This window comes from Rhyacophila brunnea, unplaced genomic scaffold (genome assembly GCF_057557595.1).
Source record: "Rhyacophila brunnea isolate RB1 unplaced genomic scaffold, BYU_Rbru_1.0 scaffold_22, whole genome shotgun sequence".
Lineage (NCBI taxonomy): Eukaryota > Metazoa > Arthropoda > Insecta > Trichoptera > Rhyacophilidae > Rhyacophila > Rhyacophila brunnea.
This window is the reverse complement of record NW_028232882.1, coordinates 17,885,105-17,908,822: the sequence shown is the minus strand read 5'-3', so window position 1 is coordinate 17,908,822 and position 23,718 is coordinate 17,885,105. Positions and strand designations below refer to the sequence as shown.

At 32.6% G+C, this 23,718-nt stretch overlaps 1 protein-coding gene across 1 annotated transcript in view; it reads right to left on the bottom strand.

Moving 5' to 3' along the window:
- LOC147070130 (uncharacterized) overlaps positions 1–23,038 on the bottom strand; it is a 139,154-nt gene extending 116,116 nt beyond the window's left edge. The window contains exons 1-2 of the mRNA XM_085949370.1: positions 21,989–23,038; positions 14,342–14,480 (exon numbers count right to left, since the gene is read on the bottom strand). Of these exons, the coding sequence (XP_085805496.1) occupies positions 14,342–14,480; positions 21,989–22,542 (693 nt within the window). The 5' untranslated portion in view covers positions 22,543–23,038. The remainder of the gene's footprint in view (positions 1–14,341; positions 14,481–21,988) is intronic.
- Positions 23,039–23,718: the final 680 nt, after the last annotated feature.

Below are 23,718 nucleotides of genomic sequence, written 5' to 3'. Positions count from 1 at the left end.
TATCGTATAATATGTAAGAACACTTTAGCTAGCTGTATTTACGCATAATTGATTATTATGATATGCTTTTTGCATTAGATTTCCTAACATTACATTTACAAATAATATACAAAATTCATGTCTGTTACATACTGTATTTAATAATTATTATGTCGACTTACAATACGCTGTCTTGCATAGCGATACTTTACTTTTTTCTTCGTTAATTGTATGAAATTCGGGTGTTTTGTCGTTCTCCTACCTCGACGTTTAAGCGCAGCAGGAAATAATTCTTCTTCTTATTGTGCCATCCCCTATCGTAGGTCAGCCACCATCAAGGCGATTTTATCTCTGTCGTCTACTACCCGGAACAGTTCGGTGGAGCTGCACTCGTACCAATCACGGAGGTTCTTAAGCCACGAAATGCGGCGCTGTCCTCTACTACGCTTCCCATTGATATTTCCTTGAAAGTTGGGGAATGCTGTATTTTTGTCCTCTCTTAATGTGGCCGAGGTACTGTAATTTCCTGATTTTGATACTACGTAGAACTTCTCGGTCCTTCCCTATTCGATTGAGAACTTCAACATTTGTCACCCGGTCAGTCCAAAGAATTTTGAGGATGCGTCAATACAGCCACATCTCGAAAGCTTCAAGTCTCCGTGACATCTCTTGGTTTAGCGTCCATACTTTCATACTATAGAAAAGAATTGAGAGAACATAACAACGTATCATACGCAGTCTCAGACTTAGGTTAAGATCTCGATTCCTAAGGAGGCGTCTCATTTTGAGAAAGGCGCTCCTTGCGATCACAATTCTAGTTTTTATTTCCTGAGACTGGTCCCATTTCAAATAATAAGATTTGAAATTAGGTTGAAACGTCGCCATAAGAGATAGCACACAACGTTGATAGACCAACTGAATATTATTGGATAATACAAGAGAACTTATAGATACTAACGACCGCAGAAAACCTGTAGTTAACTAAAATCAATATGATTGAACCTTCACAATTTGAAAACACCTCATATATTATGCTAGAAATAAAACTTTTTGAAAAAAAAATACGACGCTCAGTAAGACACATACCCCGCATATACTGGATTTGCGCCAATGTGATTTACCAATAAATGAGCTATGTGCCTCCTATATATTTATGACGAAATTAACTAGTAGTTTTTACATCTTGAAACCCTTCATAAATTGCGTTCATTTTTGGCAGTTGGCGTTTGTGTTTTAAATCAAGTATAAATTACCTTTATCACTAACCGGCATCAGGATTTATCCAATTTTTAGTTATAACATACTTGGACTTGCTTATAATTTATAAAATATTTTTTTTATTTAACGATTGATTTACAAGAATTGAGATTGTAACATCCTTATATTGAACATACAAAATTTGAAAACACCTGTTATTAACCTGTCATACAATGTGAATAAAGTAAGTGATAGTAGCCACATGTGACAAAAGAGTTATAATTATCGATGTTTCTTATCAATGCCTGGACCGGCCGCCATTTTGAATTCAAACGTCACAGAAGCCATTTCCCAAAACACCCGGAAAGCTATTATTGTAGAGTTAAAAAATAATGTATTTCAGGTAGCCATTCAATGTCTTCATTCAATACTTATATTATTATATTAATTTACTCCATTTGACATTTAATTAGGTACGAGTACCTACTTACTTCAAGAGATCTTTTTCAAAAGACGTCGAGTTTATTTGTTTCTGTCATAAACGACTTAATTGCTCGCTACCTACTCCATAAATTACCAACTGATCCATTTACCTGCTTTTGATTTCTAATGCAAACCAAAAAAAAACTTAAATATCTCTGAATGCTGGCAATAAAATTGAGTTCAATACGATTTTTTAGTTTATCACAATGAACGTATTGGTTATAACGAGGGAATGTTTGCAAAAGGTATATCTGCCAATATTCTACCAGCAATATCGTTTCTTGACAAGTGAGCGACGTTACAAAACAATATTTTTGATTATTATGTTGGTATCTGTTATTCATATACAATGTTATCAACAATCATAATACCCTGTTTACACGTGCATGGATTTTCTGTTGACAGTAAGAAAATGTATGGGTACACGTCATGTACTATCCTGCAGTTGGAAAGATTGCATGCATGAAACAAACAAGTTTGGAAGCTTCTGAATTTTCATGTGAAAGTTTAAAAAAATCGATCTGCGCCTGTGCAGGTAGTAGTAAATTTCAGGTTGGCCGATTTTTACTGCTGTCAAATAGTACGAAATAGTATCATAAAATTAATGACAACTTCGCGTCTCGCTCACTTTTAAAGAATGAATTGGAGAGACAGTCAGCACTTTTACGTGGAAACAGTTATTGTCATGATAGTTTAAAATAAGCACTATTGCCGCCAGTAAAGCCATGCACGTGTACAGGCGCTAGGATGCACGAAGGAGGTAGTAGATTTGAAAGCCCCACTTGCGATAAAATGTACTTGCGATTTATGCATATTTACCCGTAGATTTTAGATTGTAGAATGATTTTTGTGCCACACTTTATTGTCCCGAAACGAAACTGCACGGGACTGATGTAGCAACCATACACATTGGTGATTAAAAAAAGAGTTTAAAAAATTTAAAAAAATCTTGGCTTTTTCTGTCTTGATCTTCATTGACACGAAGTGTCCTCTGTACTGTACTGAATCTCTGCCGAGACAGACACTATTATAATGATAATTTTGTTTCAATTTATTTGATTTATTTAAACATTTGAAAGCCCACTTTGCGAAAAAATATCCTATTCGATAAACCGCATTTTTACACGTTGAGATATGAATCTTTTGATAGATTATTTTTACACTAAAAATGTAAAAAATGTCATACCTATTACTTTCTTTTCTTCAAGTTTACTAATTTTTGAGTCATGTGATCTCAGGTATTTTTTTTTATTTCAATGGTTTGCAAAGGAGTTATAAATGACAGGTAATTGACACAATATAGTGTATGTTGTCAGTTTTTATTATTGAACTAGAAAAAATTACTATGCTGTAGTACCACCTGTCGTACCATTGTTCGAGACCGCTGCGCTGTGATTATGCTGCGTTACAGACAGATACCTACATCAAGATAAATATACGTACAATATGATATTCTGATTATTATATAATAATAGCGCCTGTACACGTGCATGGATTTACTGGCGGCAATAGTGCTTATTTTAAACCATCATAACATTCATAGCAATAACTGTTTACACGTAAAAGTGCTGACGTCTCTCCAATTCATTCTATAAGAGTAAGCGAGATGCGATGTTGTCATTTTATGTTACTATTTCGTACTATTTGACAGCTAGTGAAAATCGGTCAACCTGAAAAAAAAATTTTTTGTCTGTTGTTTTTATCAAACAACATCTACCATAACCTATCCTCATGTAGATATAATATATTAATATCCGAAATAATTTGGTTAAACAGAGATATTATCAATGACAGGTTGGTTCTGCACCATGGGAGAACAAACAACTGATGTTCCCAATTTCTAACATAATACCTAGTTCATTAATAATTGTATGACTGGTTTGAACTGTATCGAGATCCCCTTTTAAATCTTCTGACGAATCGATTGCGTCATCTGCGTCAAAGAAAATCGACGCCAACAATAACGTTAGTAATACGAGTATTAACTAATATCGATATTGGTTTAGTGCCTAAATTTTCGATTTTTTACATCTCCATGTAAATAAATAGCACCTACGTCATCTCTTGTGAGTTTTCTTGTTAAATATACATAACATTCGCTTAACGTGAGAATGAGCGTGAATTCATTTTGCCCTCGGAAGATCGTGTGGAAAATTATTACGAATGATACAACATTCAAATGTCCCGCGGCACGGGATCGTTTCTACGTTTGTTATCGAGGAAATAATGCTATGATAATAATTGGCACTCCCTGATGCAGCCCCGTGGCTCTAACAAAAGCTGAAGAGAGATCAATTTATGGCTACGGCCGTATGTTGTAGCTTAACCACTGGGGAATGACAAAAGAAATTGCGTATTTCAAAAAAACACTACCTTATTCTTAGGTCAATAATTATTATAAAGCAATCATTATTCATAAGATGTTTATCACACTTGAATGGTCAAAGACATAGCTTATAATAAGTATCTTTAGAATCATCTTCAAATGCGTTAATCTTGCCGATTTTTTGAATAATAAAATGCCTAATTCTTGTCAAATTTGGGATCACAGAGATTATCAATATAATTTTTTATCGTGAATATTTTACAAAAATTATCTCGTAATAAATTATACTAATGGTTTCAAAAATGCGTATAAAAATTAATAAACGTAAAAAATTTTAACACCACTGCACAGTTATGTACCGAAATATGACCATATTCTAAAACATTAGAGCGAGAGGTTTAAAAGAATACCATTTTATGTAACAAAAATACTTTATGCAGTCATCAAATGTTTAAAATAACTATAAAGGATAATAAGGCTTCAAAATTATATAAATAGATTATCTACAACGTTTAAGGAGTGTCCAGGATTATGGTTTGATAATACAATAAAAACTCAATTTTGACCTTCGACGAGCATGTCCCCCCTTAAGTTACGTACTATTCCACCTGAGTCGTTTGTTGCGACCCGGGTGAGTACCTACCTAATGCATCTACTTCAGGCTTTTACAAACACTTCAAATATTCAAAATTTGTTTTTATACTTGATCCTTTACTTAGTAAGTCATAAGGTTACATTATGTTATTGTATTAATTAATTATGTAAATGAAAATTAACTGTATTCGCTGTCAGGATGCCAAAAGACGAAACCCGGGTCGCAAAAAACGACTCAAAACGAATAGTACAAAACATAAATCAACTAGAATTTAAATTCAAATTCCATCAAGTACCTACCCTCGGCCAATAGTATCAATTTTTGATACACAATTATTATAATTGATGGACATTTTCATAGAATCTCATTTAATTTCTTCTCCTTCTTTTCTGTCGAAGATTGGCAAGATTCAGATTGAAAATTGAGCTACAAAATAATTCATACTTCTCAGTGTGATTTAATTATTTTATTCAAGGCTTACTATGCCTATATTACATTTTAGAATGTAGAATTATTCATAGAAAGTATGTACATAACATGAAAAATCATCAGAAACATACCATGTGAATTAAGTTTGTAATGCTTTTAACAAATATAGAGGGAATTTTAAAACACTCCATATAGGTACCGTAGTTATTACATGTTAGTTGGTGCTTGGGTCGCCAGATAAGTAATAAGAACCTTCGTCCGGATAAGAAATATGTAATTTACTTTCGAATACCACTAGTTCCGATACTTTTTATAGGATTTTCCACAAGGTATATAATTCTGAGGCTTTTCCATAATATTATGTATTAAAATCTCATCCGCAAACATCAAAAATGGATAAGAAAAACTTAATAAAAAATAAATGCAGTTTCCCTATCTCAAATTCTCGAGAATAAAATATTATTGAATTCGATAATCTTCGAGTCTCGAGAATCACAAGCTGTAGAACTACCCCCTAAAATGTTCATAGCTATGCTAAAATTAACACTTATTGAAATTGTTAAGCGGGGCTCAAAATTGGAAAATTTTACGAACCGGACCGCTCAATAATTTTCCGAAAAAACTTGTTAGATTTTTTGTTATCTAGGATGGTCAAAGTATTAACGTAATAGTAACGGCTCTCCGGTCCATTTAAAGCCCTGTTATTCAGTGAAAATAATGCAGAATTTTACATTTGGCATACATACTCGATATTATATTTACAAGAAATGAAAATATACATAATATTAAATTCTATAAGGTTTTTTAAAAAAGGTTTTGTCGATAGCTATTTCGGTTGTAACACCATTATCACCATAGTCTTTATAATGGTGTTGTAACCGAAATAGCTATCAACAAAACCTTTTTTTTAAAAAGCCGTAGAATTTAATTTATATTTTAATTTCTTATACCTACTCCAATTAAAAAAAAAACTTAAATGGTGGATGTAGAGTACCTACTAAACTTTCAATATGACGAAATCATGTCGTTATAATTAGTGACAATCCTTTAGTAAGAAGACGAAGCTAGTTATCTACTAAGTTATGTGTATCATGTACTATAGTTTGTGTTTTGTTTCAATGTAATGTGTTTTCACGAATAATTGATAGTAAACACCATTTAATTTTAAAGTGATCTAGAAACTGGTTTAGAATCTAGAATTCTAGATAGAAGAACACGGGCTATTGCGCAGGCGTGCAAGCAATACGAATCGCAAGAGCAGGAAATGGAGAACTATTTGGGTGCGACCTGAAGAGGTCAGAGGCATCGCTGTACCGAAACGTCACTGAGGCGCATCTTGGGCGCGAATTAAAAGAGATGCATGCCTCGCTGCGCTTTCGTAACAATTAATGTTGCATGCTGCAAGTGGCAAGCGGCAGGTACCACACTCTAATGGCACGCACATTGCACGGCTTTTTAATGTGTGCAATTATAACTTAATAATGAATTGAAACTATCAGGCGGATTCAATAAAATACATTTTACTTTAAAATAATAACATAATTATTTGAAGATTTTTTTTTCTATTCGGTTGTTATATTTTGTTGAATTTACAGGAAGTCCTTTGAAACAGCATACGTCAATTATTTATTACTTTCATGGATAAATAAACTTACACACAATATGTTAGAAGCGCTATTGCTAAAAAAAATGATCTGAACATTTGAACCCGGGACCTATGACATTATAAGCCGATATGTTATCTGCTTGGCCAACAGGAGCGTTTATCAACCTATAAATATATACTAAGTTCGATAGTATCTTGTTAACAATAACATACCTAATTAATATCAAATAAAAGTATTTTCAAAAATGTATGTCTCCCTAAAACTGAAAAAATTTTAAATTTCCGATTTTTGTTAATATAGGTCATAAAAGAAAAGACAGTAAATTTCAATATAATTTATTAACCCGACGAAAGAATCAATAACCAATAGTCGACTACGTAATATGTAGTAATATATTATAAACACATTTTTTGAAAATAATAAACATCAAACACATTTACGCCGCAGGCGATTTTTCTACTATAAAACATTACTTTTTATCATAATCATAAGAGGGTTTATTCCTCCATAATTCGGTCGTTTTAAGATGATTCATTTTTTGTTTTTGCACTTTGAACAAAACTCTACTTCTGCGTCTCTCTGAGTTCTCTGGCTTCTACCCTAACTGTACCCAGGGTGCCACTATCCTCGCACGACCCTTGTTACCTATATGTATAATACTTATTTAATTACAACAAATAACTTTTTTATTGATTTATTATGTCTGGCAAACAGTGACGTCCCGTGGGGGTAGGTAGATTGAGCATCGCTTAGAGGCAGCAAATCGAGAAGAGTCATTAGGCATATACAGAAATATGTACCTAAACTTAGTAATAACGGAAATATCTTTCCATTAAAGAATTGGAAACAAAATGTATTAATTAACATACAAGGTTTAACAGAAATGTATTTTTTTGTCGGGTTTGCGATGTCTAAATTACTTCCGTTTTCCTTGGACGTAACGTCCTTGATAACCATCAATGATACATGAAGATTGGCGATTTATATCTGAATTATAGGTAGATACATACTTACCTAATTAATTTATCCGAATATTTTTGCCAGTCACTCACGAGTTTTGAAAATTGTCAGGTGTATTTTTAAATATATCTGAAACCGTGGACTGTTGTCTATTGAAGTAGAGATGGCATTTAAATTAGATTTAGTGGTATATATTTTGTTAGTAATTTATCCACACAACACATTTCTTAGGCTGCGAGCACACGGCAAAGCGAAGTTTCGGATTCATCCGCCAAACGACGTTTGCGTTTTATTTGCGTTTTATTTGCGAGCCGATTGCGTTTTAAATGCGTGTCAAATGCGTCAAAATTTCGACAATGCTGTCCAAGAGAAAACACGGTTTTCAAGGGGATTCATAAACGCCTTTTTTTGAAACTGCACCCTGCTGCGAGAGTATTTATCTTTCATTACAGTGGCGTACAAGGGTAAATAAATCAATATAAAATCAGTACGTAATATTGCATTATACCTACATTTATTTTCCCACTATTGCTTCTTTTGGAGCTGGACTGTTTTATATCGAAAGCGTTTTGAAAATTACCTATTGTTGAGCCTATTATATACCATCATCATCAATACTATCGACCGAGGGTACTTGATGGAGTTTGAATTTAAATTCTAATTGATTTAAGTTTTGTACTATTATTATTTATTAATACAATAAAAAAAGATTATAAGTTAATACACGAAGAAAGGGTAAAAACCTTATTACCTAGATACCTACTAAGTAAAGGATTAAGTACAAAAACATAATATTTTGAATAATTTGAATATTTGCAGTATTCTAAAAACCTGTTGTAAATACTATTAATACATTCGGTAGGTAAGCAGTTTTACAAAATATAATAAAAAGTTGTGACACAGCACAGCTATGAGAAGAAGTATTTCACGAGAAGAAAGGCTCGCCATATCTATACGGTAAACTAAACTATTATTATTTATTTTGTAGTATGTACTTCTTTAATTAATTTTTTTATTAGTTGACACTGTCATCTTCTATAGATACACTAAAATGGAAACGGGTACTAATAATAATATATTGAAGTGAGAATAATGAATACCCACCTACTACTATTGATAGGTATGTGCTTGTGTACTTGTATCGGTACAAGTATATTTATATTAATTATTGTTTTTTTGTTATAATATATTAGTTGCGATTAATTGACAATAAAATTTTGATAATTTATCTATTTAGCCGCTACAGTACCATATTATTCAATTACATATTCAAAAAAAGTTGGTGGTTATGAATTCAAAACACCTTTCATAAAAAATAGATTGAAATATTAGTAGGTATACCATCATCAATACTATCAACCGAGGGTACTTGATGGAATTTGAATTTAAATTCTAATTGATTTAAGTTTTGTACTATTATTATTTATTAATACAATAAAAAAAGATTATAAGTTAATACACGAAGAAAGGGTAAAAACCTTATTACCTAGATACCTACTAAGTAAATGATGAAGTATAAAAACATAATATTTTGAATAATTTGAATATTTGCAGTGTTTCTAAAAAAACCCGTTGTAAATACGATTAATACATTCGGTAGGTAAGCGTATTAAAATGTCATTTCTCGTAAACAATAGTTTTCTCGTTGTGCAATATGTTGGGAGTTTAATAATATTAACTAATGAGAGATGTCACCAACTGTAACTACTCACTAAATAAAAAAAAAACGAATAAACAATGTTAAGGTATAGTTCGTAATATGCAAATTTAAATAATTTTTGATGAATACCTATATACCTATACCGAAAATATTTATATAAGTACCTATAGATACGTATTGAATTACCCACCTACCTATTCATATTATATGAAATACATATTTAAAATAACACCATTCTTTTGGGAAGAATACAAGTAGGTATGCATTTGGTTATATTCGATATTAAATAAGTATGTATCTTTAATAGAATCATGCCTCCGTTTTAGTAGTAGAATCTTTATGTAGGTATCGAATCTATAAAATATTTTTATTAAATTAAATCTGTTTTTAAGCGTGAAGGCTCGCCATAACTATAAGGTAAACTAAACCATTATTATTTATTTTGTAGTAAGTATGTACTTCTTTAATTATTTTTTTTATTAGTTGACACTTTTATCTTCTATAGATACACTAAAATGGAAACGGGTGCCAATAATAACATATTGAAGTGAGAATAATGAATACCTTCCTACTACTATCGATAGGTATGTTCCTGTGTACTTGTGTAGGTACATGTATATTTATATTAATTATTGTTTTCGTGTTATAATATATTATTTGCGATTAATTGATAACAAAATTTAGATAATTTATCTATTCACCCGCTACAGTAAAATCTATAAAATATTTTAATTAAATTATATCTGTTGCTCTACATTGCATGAACGCCACTGAAGCAATGGAGTAATTAATTATGTCATGCAATACGTGCCATGAATATACTACCTACCACATGTTCTTTTAAATCTTCCCATTTAGGCCAGGACCGAACTTTTGAAAGCTGAAATTTATGGGGGCGCGTATTAAGAAATATTACTGATTAACCACATAATTATGTTCAGAAAGGCCTAATAAATTTTATTTACCAATGACAAACTCATGACCAGATGAGTGGGTATTTTTCATTAAAAACTTGGGTATAATGTAAAGGTTTAAGCCTACGCAATCTGCACCTAGCACATTGTCATATATAATAATATGAAGAATGTTAAATCTCAGTCGGTTCCATGACAAAACAGGACAGTGACAAAACAGAACATGACAAAACAGAACACCTGGAGAAAACCTGGCTGTTCTGTTTTATCATGTTCTGTATTGTTATTGTTGTCGAAGTCATGATGAATTGTTTGCAACCAGAAAGATTCACTTGAATGATTAATGCTTATTTGGACTATGTCTGCATTTGCGTATAGCTAACAAAAATCCGCATGAAAGTCATTAAAAATAATTTCTACACTATGAAAATATCATCAAATTAAAAAACGCTTTCGATATAATATAACAGAATTCTATTCCAAATCAAGCAATAGTGGAAAAAATAAATATAGGTAAAATGGTAAAAAAGAAATAAGTACTTAATAATTATGTAGGTAATGTTTACATATTATATTTTTATATTTTATTTATCTTAGTTCGCCACTGGCGACAAAAAAAAGGTTTTTTTTAATTCTTCGGATAGTGCAATAAATAAATTCTTACATAATAACACTAACGGTGAAAACAAAAAGTACTAATATCCATAATAGCTATAAGTTGGCGAACACAATAAGGCACATATTGTATGACATAATTTATTACTTTAGTCCGAAAAAATTTAAAAAATCTTCCTTTAGTGTCATCAAGAATTTCACAGTGGCGTTAATGCAATGGGGAAAACAGATATAATTTAATTAAAATATTTTATAGGGTTTTTGTATATAATTTGTTAGAACAATGTAATATATTATTATACCTATTGTATCTTTTATTAAATAAACATTTAAAACATATTATTCATAAACATTTGAAATATCTCCCCTTAAAATCTGTTCATATTTCCAATAGAATATTATTGCTTAGAATTCAATAGCTACATATTAAAAAGATAGCTATTGTAATGAGACTATATCAGGTAATTTCGTGTTAGTGTACCTACTAATATTTCAATCTATTTTTTATGAAAGGTGTTTTCATAACTACCAACTTTTTTTGAATATGTAATTGAATAATATGGTACTGTAGCGGCTAAATAGATAAATTATCAAAATTTTATTGTCAATTAATCGCAACTAATATATTATAACAAAAAAACAATAATTAATATAAATATACTTGTACCGATACAAGTACACAAGCACATACCTATCAATAGTAGTAGGTGGGTATTCATTATTCTCACTTCAATATATTATTATTAGTACCCGTTTCCATTTTAGTGTATCTATAGAAGATGACAGTGTCAACTAATAAAAAAATTAATTAAATAAGTACATACTACAAAATAAATAATAATAGTTTAGTTTACCGTATAGATATGGCGAGCCTTTCTTCTCGTGAAATACTTCTTCTCATAGCTGTGCTGTGTCACAACTTTTTATTATATTTTGTAAAACTGCTTACCTACCGAATGTATTAATAGTATTTACAACAGGTTTTTAGAATACTGCAAATATTCAAATTATTCAAAATATTATGTTTTTGTACTTAATCCTTTACTTAGTAGGTATCTAGGTAATAAGGTTTTTACCCTTTCTTCGTGTATTAACTTATAATCTTTTTTTATTGTATTAATAAATAATAATAGTACAAAACTTAAATCAATTAGAATTTAAATTCAAACTCCATCAAGTACCCTCGGTCGATAGTATTGATGATGATGGTATATAATAGGCTCAACAATAGGTAATTTTCAAAACGCTTTCGATATAAAACAGTCCAGCTCCAAAAGAAGCAATAGTGGGAAAATAAATGTAGGTATAATGCAATATTACGTACTGATTTTATATTGATTTATTTACCCTTGTACGCCACTGTAATGAAAGATAAATACTCTCGCAGCAGGGTGCAGTTTCAAAAAAAGGCGTTTATGAATCCCCTTGAAAACCGTGTTTTCTCTTGGACAGCATTGTCGAAATTTTGACGCATTTGACACGCATTTAAAACGCAATCGGCTCGCAAATAAAACGCAAATAAAACGCAAACGTCGTTTGGCGGATGAATCCGAAACTTCGCTTTGCCGTGTGCTCGCAGCCTTAGATATTGGTTTCATGATATTATGATAAAAAATACTGTATAAAAAAATGGGGCGGCATTTGGCGCTGCCTAGGGGCGGCATTTTGTCTATGGACGTCACTGCTGGCAAAGCGAGGGAGAAAACGATACAATTCTAATTTCAAAAATTGTTTTAAATACAATTATAAACAGTTGATAGAGGCGATGATTCATCTCAAATTAAGAAAAAAATGGTACCTGAGTGATAGCATCATACTTCATACCGCAGCGTGCCAAGCATTATGAAAGAATAATTTGATTGCGTTAACTCCACAGGCGCTTTATTATTATAAGTCAGAATTTTGATATCTGCCTAATGATGTCTTGCTTCACAGAATCGCTAAATACTTACTAGGTAAGTAGTACTTATTTCATTTGTCATACAATTATTACTTTATACTACTGCCGTGGAATTTGTGACACTTCAGTGACTTTTCGTTGTCAATTTTACAATCGTTAATTCCAGATTACGTTATGTGGCAAACTTTCATTACAAACATGCAATGTTTTGATTTGCATCTATAATATGACATAAGAAAAATGACTGTAGCCAAGTGTATTATTATTTCCAATATTTTTCCGGACGCCGTTTACTAGTGATGCCGCTATAATTGCATCCTGTTATTTTAACACAGGGGTGGCCAAACTTTTGCATACCATGCGCCAATTTTTTTCACAGACGAGTTCAGATGCGCCATACAACTCTAGCACCTTTTCTACCTTCTTACGTTCACGGTTGGGGTTGGAAAATAGGGATAGGGGTAGGATCTGCTTTGCTTAGGGGAGGAAAAGGAATAACTCAATCACGCAATTAAATTAATTAATTTATGCCTGTTCAAAAAACACACGTTTATTGGAGCACCAATCTACAATATTCAGAAATGATCTCTTGGACGAGAGGGTGATCTCTGTCGTGGACCCCGCTGATGATGCTACGGCTGCCGGAAAGTCTCGTTTGGGGAATATAACTCTGGACCACAGTTTGTTGGATGTGATGAGAGAGAGAGAGAGAGAGAGAGAGAGAGCTCTGAGCGGGATGGAGCACTGAGAGCTTTTGAGCGTTTGGATTTTGCTAGTCTTTTAATATTTGGTGATAAATTTGTTAAATTTGTTAAAAATTAAATTTTAAGTAACGATAAATTTTACGTACTTATACAAAGACACGCAGTTTGGAAATTTACCCTTATTGCAATGCAGGTTCATTTTTCTGTCACTTTCATCTGTTTATTACAAAAGAATACTTTTTTTATGGAATGAATCTGGCAGATTAAAATTTTATAGTCAATTTTATTTATCGCATACGTCGTCCATTTAATAATAAGTGACGTTCTGTGAGGGTAGGCAGGTCATTCGTTGCATAGGGACGGCTCATTATAAAGGGCGGGGAATGAAGTAACGAATATTACAACTTTTGAGAGAAATGGCGGTTTTCCACGAGGTAGACGACGCTGCCGCTTCATTAGAAAGTATCGACATCTTATTTTTAAATATAGTTTAAGCATAAAAACCATGATAACCTCACTATTATACTGTAATACATACTTACTATAATGGCAGTAACATTTTCACAAGAATGTTTCTAAACCCTACCTACGTACTTACCTAGGTATCTATAACCACCACTTTGAGAGTAAGTTTCGTGGAATGGTGTGTAAATTGACATATTTTAAAAAAATTGTGTACAATTTGAAACAAAAAATGAAAATGGATGGCTTTATTTTAAGTCTGCTTACAGGTGATACTTTGCCCAGTTGGACGTCACTGATAATTGAGTGATAATAATTTGTCAATATTAAATTTTGTGCATATACATCGCATTGTATCTATTTGGTCAAATTGTAATGCTAACCAGCTGTTTGCCAATCATCGCCTTAATCTAAATATATAATAAAAAAAATTAACACGTTATATAATTAATATTATAAGAAGCTAGGAATAAGCACGTCAATAATGAAATAAATTAACAAAGTTATTACCTCTGTTGCAAGATCCGATTCTGGCCTTCGGACGTCTCTCAGGATACCAGTTCCAGCCAAGACCGCAGCCAGATTGCCAGCTGCCAGTGACATCAGGCTGAATGCTAGGAACATCGTCAGGAAAAGGTTCCCCACACGGCTGTGGAAGAAATATAAATATTTTAGTTAGCATTGTACACTTTTCAAACTAAATAATATAGTTAACTATTCACCCATATACCACATGTTGCGATAGGCACACAACCATGACCGAAATTAATTTAATATAAAATATTGCTGCACGAATTAACAAATTATAAAATAATTATGCCTGTATCTAAATTCCGGACAAGAGAGTATCAACAATACAATTGAAGCAAAACGGTAACCATTGGGACCTCTAATTCCCACAAGAAAAGAACCACGTTATTTCTTTCATCCATACAGAAATTGCAATTACGTCAAACTGAAACTTCATTTTTGTATGGAAGCCACATATAGTTTTATCTGGAAGAAGATTCAACACATTTGACTTAAATCGTTTTTTCTCCCGTTTTAGCTTTCGGCATCTTCGAGCACTAAGCACACTCACAAAAATGGCAAACATAATTAATATGGACGAAGCATCTGGCAAAATAAATGACACTCACTTTTTTGTCGGGTCTGCCGAATGGCATAATCTGTTCTAACGCCATTACAGTAAAGGTGATATTGCTATAAATTCCCGATGCTTTTTGTCGGTCTGCCGAATGGTATAATTCATATTTTAATATCAATATCGCTCGCTCAAATGAACATTGACACTAGAAACACTGTTCTAACGCCATTACAATAAAGGTGATAATGCTATAAATTCCCGATGCGTTATATCACATAATGGAAATTGCAAAATTTTGTCATGTGACGTCTACCTATACATGTGCGAATATCGCTATGCACGAATTTACTTGCTAGCTACTGTACCGAGTGCGTTATCCATTAATAAAATGTCATTGCAAACATACAACTGTCGACAATCGACATACTTAAAGAACAGTATATAAAGATAAACCGTAAGTACCTAACCGTAAGTTCTTTAAAAAATTGTGCTAAATAATTTAAACCCTTGAGGATGTGAATAAATCTAAGTTAAAATTCCAGACAATCCGCAAAAGTGGTGTAATACTTGTAAGTTCTTCAAAAGCTCACAGTAATATTGTGAGTGGTACTTGGTGCACAATATTCCAATAGACTTTTTTGATACCGTTATGTTATATCTCAGGTAGCAGGTAGTATTTTTAGTTGATAACACGATATATTTCAAGTAATTGCAATATTGAAATAACTTCCGGTGTACCTAATCACGTATTGCATAGAGAATATTGTATCTTCCGGCTTACACGAAACTCGCATTCGTCAGAATTCACGCGTGCTCAAAATAATCGTTTCTCTTACATAGACGTAATAAATTTAATATTGTTTTGTAAATGAAAATTACGACAGACGAAGAAGTATAGAGGTGCGCAAGAAAATAATATGAGGAAGATTTCTTCAGAGACACCAGCGGTACTCAAAGTGGCGGTCGGACAAATATGTTGTAGAAAAGGTTATTCTATCATCTATATAGATGGGGCGTGGTCATAAATATAAAAATGTACACATAATCTGCTAATTAGGTTAGCTACTTTCCATTGCAAGTTACTTTGTTAAAGAGCTTCACACTTCTAATATGACATTTTATTTATCAATTCGCAGGGTGTTTGAAAGAATAATCTGTCATGGTGAATAAATAAACACCAGACAATACTTTGGCATTATTATTTAGTTGAAAAATCTTGTAAAATCGTTTATAACTAACTGCACGCCACTAATTAAATAGCGTGAAAACAATGAATATCAAAAACAGACATTGTTTGAGTTAGGAAATCGGAAATGCTAACTTAAAGAAATTATTTATGTGCAGTTTACCAACCTAATCATGCTTCATTCGTTTGGTAAATATGTACAAATGTCATAATATAATAATTAATAGTGTATGACTTCTTCTATATAATATACTCTATTGCAAAGTACAGCTATGTAGGTAGTTTTCTTCATCATTTTCGTTATTTTATAATTATAATCATTTATTTTATTAACATGAATTAGTGCAAATAGAAAATATGAAATTGTTTCTATGATTAAGAACCGTAAATGCCTTATTGTAATACAATACATTAAGCTTCATGAAGAATCCATGGTGTACCCTTTAAAGGCAATTAATAAAATATGGATGAATCATCAGTTATGTAGTTTGGCAATGTTTGTGTTGGTTTTTAAAATTTGTTAAAAGTAGCCTATTTACGAATAAGTACATAATATTCCCATCTGTGTTGGTTAGTTTTTTTTAATCCATTAACCCCTGCCTACCCAAACCATAATTATTGATAAAACATATTCTTCAATCTATAAAATATCTCAAATATGGTTTAATGGCATAATTGTAGATATTTAATAAATAAACGAATATTTTTTGACCAATATATACTATGGCTTGGGTTAAAAACTAACAAACATTATCTATACACTGTAGTCTCAGTCCAATGAAAACAAATACGTTTGTTTGACATAGTTTAGTGTGCACTCTCTACGTTGGATCTTAACAGAATAACCCCCCCCCCCCCCCCCCCCACCATTCGCCGCTATTCAGTTTATAAGCTGTGCAAGTGGATATCATGGAAATATTTAAAACGGTGAGCAAAAAGAAATTATTTCTAAAGCATTTACATACACTTCAATATTATTATTAGTACAGATAAATATTATTTTATCATTTCATAAATAATGTGACGGACAAGGCGGGAACCATATATTACATATTTTGAGAGCCACAGTTGAGTAGTCAAATGACTAGACTACGGCGTGAATGACATCGCATGCTAGTACTTCAATAATAATGATTTCCATTCCATTGTCTTAATTTCCAACGCTCAATGGCTGATTTAATATATTTTATTTTCAATTGATTGTTCCGAGCTACTTCCCTGTGTAAATTAATTCACCTGTAATTATGATATTTTTTGTTTATCTTTTTACTACGCAAATGATTGTGAGTATTTTTTTTTTGTTTTCCATTCAAGAGATGCTTCTGCGTATTTTCCACACTATTCTACGAGTAAGCAGATGAAAAAACATTGTTATTTAATGTTTTTGTTACCCAATAAAACATTTTAATTAAATTCTAATTATGTAAGTAGCAATTGCAAGATGTTTGCGCAATTACGACGCACTTCAAAGGCTGGAAACGGTTGACGATTTTAATTATCTTGGCTCTTCCATTACAAACACCGGATCTTTCAAAAATGAGATTAAGCGCAGAGTAAGCTGTAGAGGGACTTGAATACCCGAGGGGACACTTTTGAAGCCATCACAATAAAAAATAAAATAAAAACAATAAATCCCACGAATATAATAATATATTTTGGAACTGAAAGTCTGGAAGTTACATATTCAATATTTTGCAGGACAGCAGTTTTAACATGGTTAATCTAATATAATTAAAATACTCACTCGCGTTCGAACTAAAACTCCGTATATTAGTATATTATTGGACTACCGCACTTTTTTTGCAATTAATTGACTTAAATTGGACATCCGCTCTTTCAGCTCTAAAGTATAATAATTGGACTAGGTACCGTTGTTTTAGAAGTAAGTATTTTGAAAACCATGTGACACTGGACTAGCATAGAGAACGTATTGAGAGAACGAGAATATACATTTAAAGCTGCATACTTAGCTCAAAAATGATAAAAATGTGACTTCCGCACTTTCAGTTTTAAGGTACAGTCCATATTCAATTACGATTAAAGCTCACAGTGATGACACATAATAATATTTGTGCTTTATTTTTTTGTTCATAAGTAGGTACCTACGTATCTGTTTCTATGGTTACGTTATAGGCATTTGTTGTGCTTTTGGTAATATTTTATATGTACTTAATTCATGAGAAACACAAAGATAAGTAAAGGTATAATTTATTAATAATTGTGTGACCTGTTTGAACTGTTTCGAGGCACCTTTTTAAATATTTAGACGAATCGATTGCGTCATTTGTGTCAAAGGAAATCGCCGCTGACTGAATAGGTATAATCATGGCCCCCACAAGGGGGACTGACAGGGCTCTTGCCTGAGGGACAGGGCTTTGGGGGGACGGCGTTGCAGGTCTAGTTGTTAAGTGAGATAAACACACAACACAAATTTGCTTTAACAGTAAAAAAAGTCGCCTGCGGCCCTATTATATTTACGAAATATTAACACTTTTAAATAAGTATGTTGTTTACAAAAAAAATCGTAACAGCATAATATATTATTATAAATTCAAATTTATTTATTTACATAATATAGTTAACTTTACAATTTAAAAATTCAAGACGTTCACAATATGACATTGAAAAATAAAGAAATAGTACATATATGTAGGTAACTCAGTCTTTAAAATATGTAAACCTTATTTTACTATCGGTAGCATGCTGTAAAGTGTAAATAATGCAAAAATAAACACTAAAACTACGAAACGTTTTATAAAGACACAGGAAACACGTAAATATTGTAAGATAGGGGAAGACAATCAGTGAACCTTATAAACACCTGTTACACAGTGGCGTACATTTTATCATACGACTTTTTAAGACACTAACAGTCGCAAGCTATTTAAAATCATAAAGAAGCGATGTCTTATCATATTTTTACGTTTAATCTAAAAATAAAGAAAGTTTAATTTAAAAAATTGATGAGTGCAGCTCGACTGAACTATTCCGGGTAGCATATTATTATGATAAGACTAATAACGCCTGTACACGTGCATGGATTTACTTACAGGAATAGTAAGTATTTTAAACTAACGCGATAATAACTGTTTACATGTAAAAGTGCTGATTGTCTCACCAATCTCATTCTTCAAGAGTAATCGAGATGCGATGTTGTCATTGTATAGTAATATTTGACAGGTCGTGAAAATCGGTTAACCTCAAAATGAGTCAGCGCTGTGTAGTTAATTTTTTTACTGACAGATTCGCCACTAACGTTCTATTGCGCAGGCGCAGATATAGAAAAAATTCCAACTGTCGCGTGAAAATTCAGAAGCTTCCGAACTTTTTTGATTCATGCATTGCAACTTTCATTATAATACTCGAACATGTTTACACGTGCATTTTCTTGTTATCGCCGCTATAATACGTACTGTCAGCAGTAAATCCATGCACGTATAAACGGGGTATAGTATAACCCTGATGGTAACTGACCTCCGTTAGGGGATGAGATGATAAAAAGAAGAATATGCAGCACCATTAAATACATATTATTTTGAATAAAATCCAACTGCGCCATCTTATAATTTAGGGAATTCTAGGTAAATTTTAAATTAGCTCAACATATTTAAAATAACCCTTGGGATAATATACCTATTCATCGTGTCAAATTTTATGTTTTTATTCAAAAATGCACAATTATATTGCTATAACGCTGGACTATAATGAAAGTAAATGATGTATTGTAATATTTTTGAATAAAGAACATCTTCTATATTATTTAAATGGATGTCAATAATATATTAAATAGATTTTTATAGTTATCATAGGATGTCAATATTATTACATGACAACTTTCCATGATACACCCATGCTCGCGACTGAACTCTGCTTCAACAATAATTGAAACTTGAACTGAAGAAGCCATATTATTCAGTGGTATGGCAACTATATCAAAATACACATTATTATAATGTCGACAAACTGTTTCCACAGATATAATTATATATCCTAGATCGATAGGTTCCTGAACTTACTATACAATTTGATTACTTGTAACTCTGAAAACTGTTATCTTGCTAAGAATATGATGGACTCAGTAGCCAGAGGCACGCAGAGCCTGCCAATGGAACACCCATAGTATTCTTGATTTTGTACGTCTAACAACTGTAAGGTTTTCTTAATAATTTCTAACGTTCAACCTCACTAAATACCATAATTTTTTTCAGGTTGTCATCCTCCCTACTAGAGATTCCAATCCCGGGATCCCGAGCTATTTTCGATACCTATGAATCCCGGGATTGATAAACATAATCCCGAAACTTTCAGGATTGATTTTTTTTATCAATGTTGATGGAAAATAAAATAAAAACGAAAATATAACAGAAAAAATACTTTTAATAACAAATAACTACATTAGAAATAAACTGAGTTTGAATGAAGTTTGATTTATACCCATGTGTAAGTTGCCGATTCATTTTATTTTTTCACATAAATTAATAAAAATGAGAAAGATTGGAAAAAACCAAAGCTTCGCACTATTAACAAAGTAATTCCACCATGATCTCATACGTTTTACGACAGTTTCATATTTGGCTGACTAATTAGATTTATGAAGCGGAAAGGCCACAAGTACACCATGATTTGCTTTACTATTTTAAATCTCGCTAACCCATTCATTACGTCTTTACTATCATAAACAGCAATCTCATATTTAATTCACATTATTATTTATATTACAATATTATTTACACCATTAAACTTGTGTATTTCCAAGATTGAACGTATACAATATTAACAATAAATGTCTTAAATAGTATAAATTATACTAGATTTATTTTTGACCGATTTTATCAATGTTATAAAAATTTTATATATACAATGGAAAAAAAATGCCAATCCCGGGATTGTCAAATTGTAATCCCGAAATCCCGGGATCAGAATTTTGGCTCGGGATTGGATTCCCTACTCCCTACTACGTGATCAAAAAACTAGGAAGTCCGGCGCAATAAATATATTTGTTGACCACATCTACGTCTTTCAGGAGTATGAAACGCTGCATAGTGTTGTTACGTTATCTGGCCATCAGCTTTGTTTTGAATATGTCTCAATTATTTACATAAATCGTCTACTAGCCGAGTTCCAAATCAAATACGTTTTCTCCATGCCCACTATAACTTGTTTGGAGCATCACATATTTTTTGCGATGATTATTAGTTACCAGGTCTCCATGTCATTACCTTGTTTCCCTGTCTTTCATAAGTTTACGTGTATGTTCTGTCCTATTGTCTTTGTTTTGGTGTTTCATACTCAATTATTTGTATGTGAGTATACGGAGTTTTGTAGTATCTTCACTTTGCCGACCACACCATCGCAGAACTCGTTCATTTGTCAAGCGGCGATGCTTAGATGATGGTTCTTCCTCGTCCATAATGTTTATATTATTTTAATTGACTGTGTATATTTCCTAAGGTTACAATACAGTAGTTAACAGCACCCTATCCATATTAAATTTACCCTTAATCCAAACACACTAATTTCTGGATACTCTAATCAATCGATATGCTTTTACCGCATTGTAAGCTTCTGTCAAACTATTATGAGAGTATCATTTGTTAATACTACTCGAAAAAATCATTGAAAAAAATACAACGCCCGATGGGTTTGAACCCGCATCCACTGTGTTCGCGCCAATATACTTAACCAATTGACTCACGTGCGCCATATCTAATTACGACGAAATCAATTAATAATTACATCTGGATGCGCTCAACAAATTGCGTTTACTATGTTTGCAAATTTTATTGCGTTTATTTGCGCTTTTTTTTATTCAATGTACAATCACCAAACTATATATTTGAGAATTATCTGTTATTAAACAATATCTATCTGTTTGATTACCTACCTAGTTTGTCTGTCGTACAATCCATAGCAGTCGTTAATCCCTGCCAGCACTCCGAGAACACCTGTCGCGATAGCCAAGCATCCTGACCATAGACCAGCTCCAGATTTCCCCAAGGCCGCCATGTGAACCATGACAAGACCACCAGTAACCACCATGCACACCCCAATCAACAATTGACCGATTCCCAAATACAGAATAAGTCTGGACTGCTTCCCTTCTGATTGGTCTCTTATTGACATATCGCTTTGTAAAGATGTCAGTATTGATTTTGAGCACATGGTTTCTGGACTATTTCTGGACTTGTCTATTCCATCGGAGTATGCTCTCTCTACGACAGCTGATTGCATGTCTATGGTCTGTTTCTGTTTCCCTTTGGTTATCTGCGGAGACTTGCATATCAGCTGCTCTGTAGAATCTTCAGACTTTACTGACGATAATGTAGTGCTTGGCGCCATATCACTGAATGTTTCAGCAATTATCGTCACATTTCCCGATGACGAGTTTTCCGACTCGGCGCCCGAAGACGCAGCATTTTCATCCACCATTTTTAACATATTTCAATGTTTATTATACTCTCATTATGGCTACCGTTTTCTGTTCTCAAACTGTCACAAACACTTCCCGAAGTCCGGGGTGGTTTTTAAACTGTCAAAAAAACTACGATGCGTATAATTTGTCTTATCTAAACCAATGATACAAAAGAAATCGCTTGTGAGTGATGTCCAACGAATAAACAATAAAAATAAACAGTGGCACCAATCGTGCGGCTTAAATTAGCACTTTTATTATAAGAAATCCAAACAAAAAACACTCGGAAACTAAGAAATTTAAAACGAAATAAAAAAACAAACTCTGTTAGGGCTTTTTGTTAATTAGGTGCACTGTAAAAAATGTTAAATTTAACTGTTTTAACGGTATAATCGATTAATACTTGACACTTGATTAAAATGAAAATCAAAACATTTCGCGGTAAAATACCGCCGAATTCGAAATTTGAAAATACGTGTAATAATAACCACGTGTTTCGCGCGCGCTGCGTTTCCACTGACTGCCCGTAGTAAATAAATAAAGTAGCCGAACGAGATTGCGCCGGGGGGAAGCAGCACAGAATGGTGGGAGATGGATCACTCTGATGATGGTACTTTGTGTATAGGCACAGGTGAAAGCTCGCGATCCACAGACCGGCATTCGTGATTATATTAGCCGCACTTAAGGTATATCCGCCGACTCCATTCAATGTCGCGTTATCTTTATTTTATAATAATACTCACTACGTTGCTTTTAACTTTTAATCATAAACAAAAAATAGATGCAAGTACTTAATATTTAATTGAGTCTTAATAGCTTTAATTTGTATATCCGTTCTGGTATCAATACATATATTATGTAATATCATTATTAATTGAATTACTTTATATCGGTGCACAATGTAGCAGTTTTCCTTGAAAATTATATTAACGTGGAAAAGCTTCAAAAAATATATATGACTGGACTAAAGGGGATTTGATCACAGGTCCTTCGTTTGTCAGGCAAGGGCTTTTACTACTACCCTGCCAACGCAATTATCAACAATGCATTTCAAATATTCCTTAATAACTCCGCTACCTTTTTATTCTTCTCGTTCGTTTCCTCATGGAAGAGGATCGTGACCACCCTGAATTGCAGTCACCTTCTTAGCGATCAAGATTTTCCACCTTGCACGGTCCTCTGCTTCTCTCATTATAGAGTGA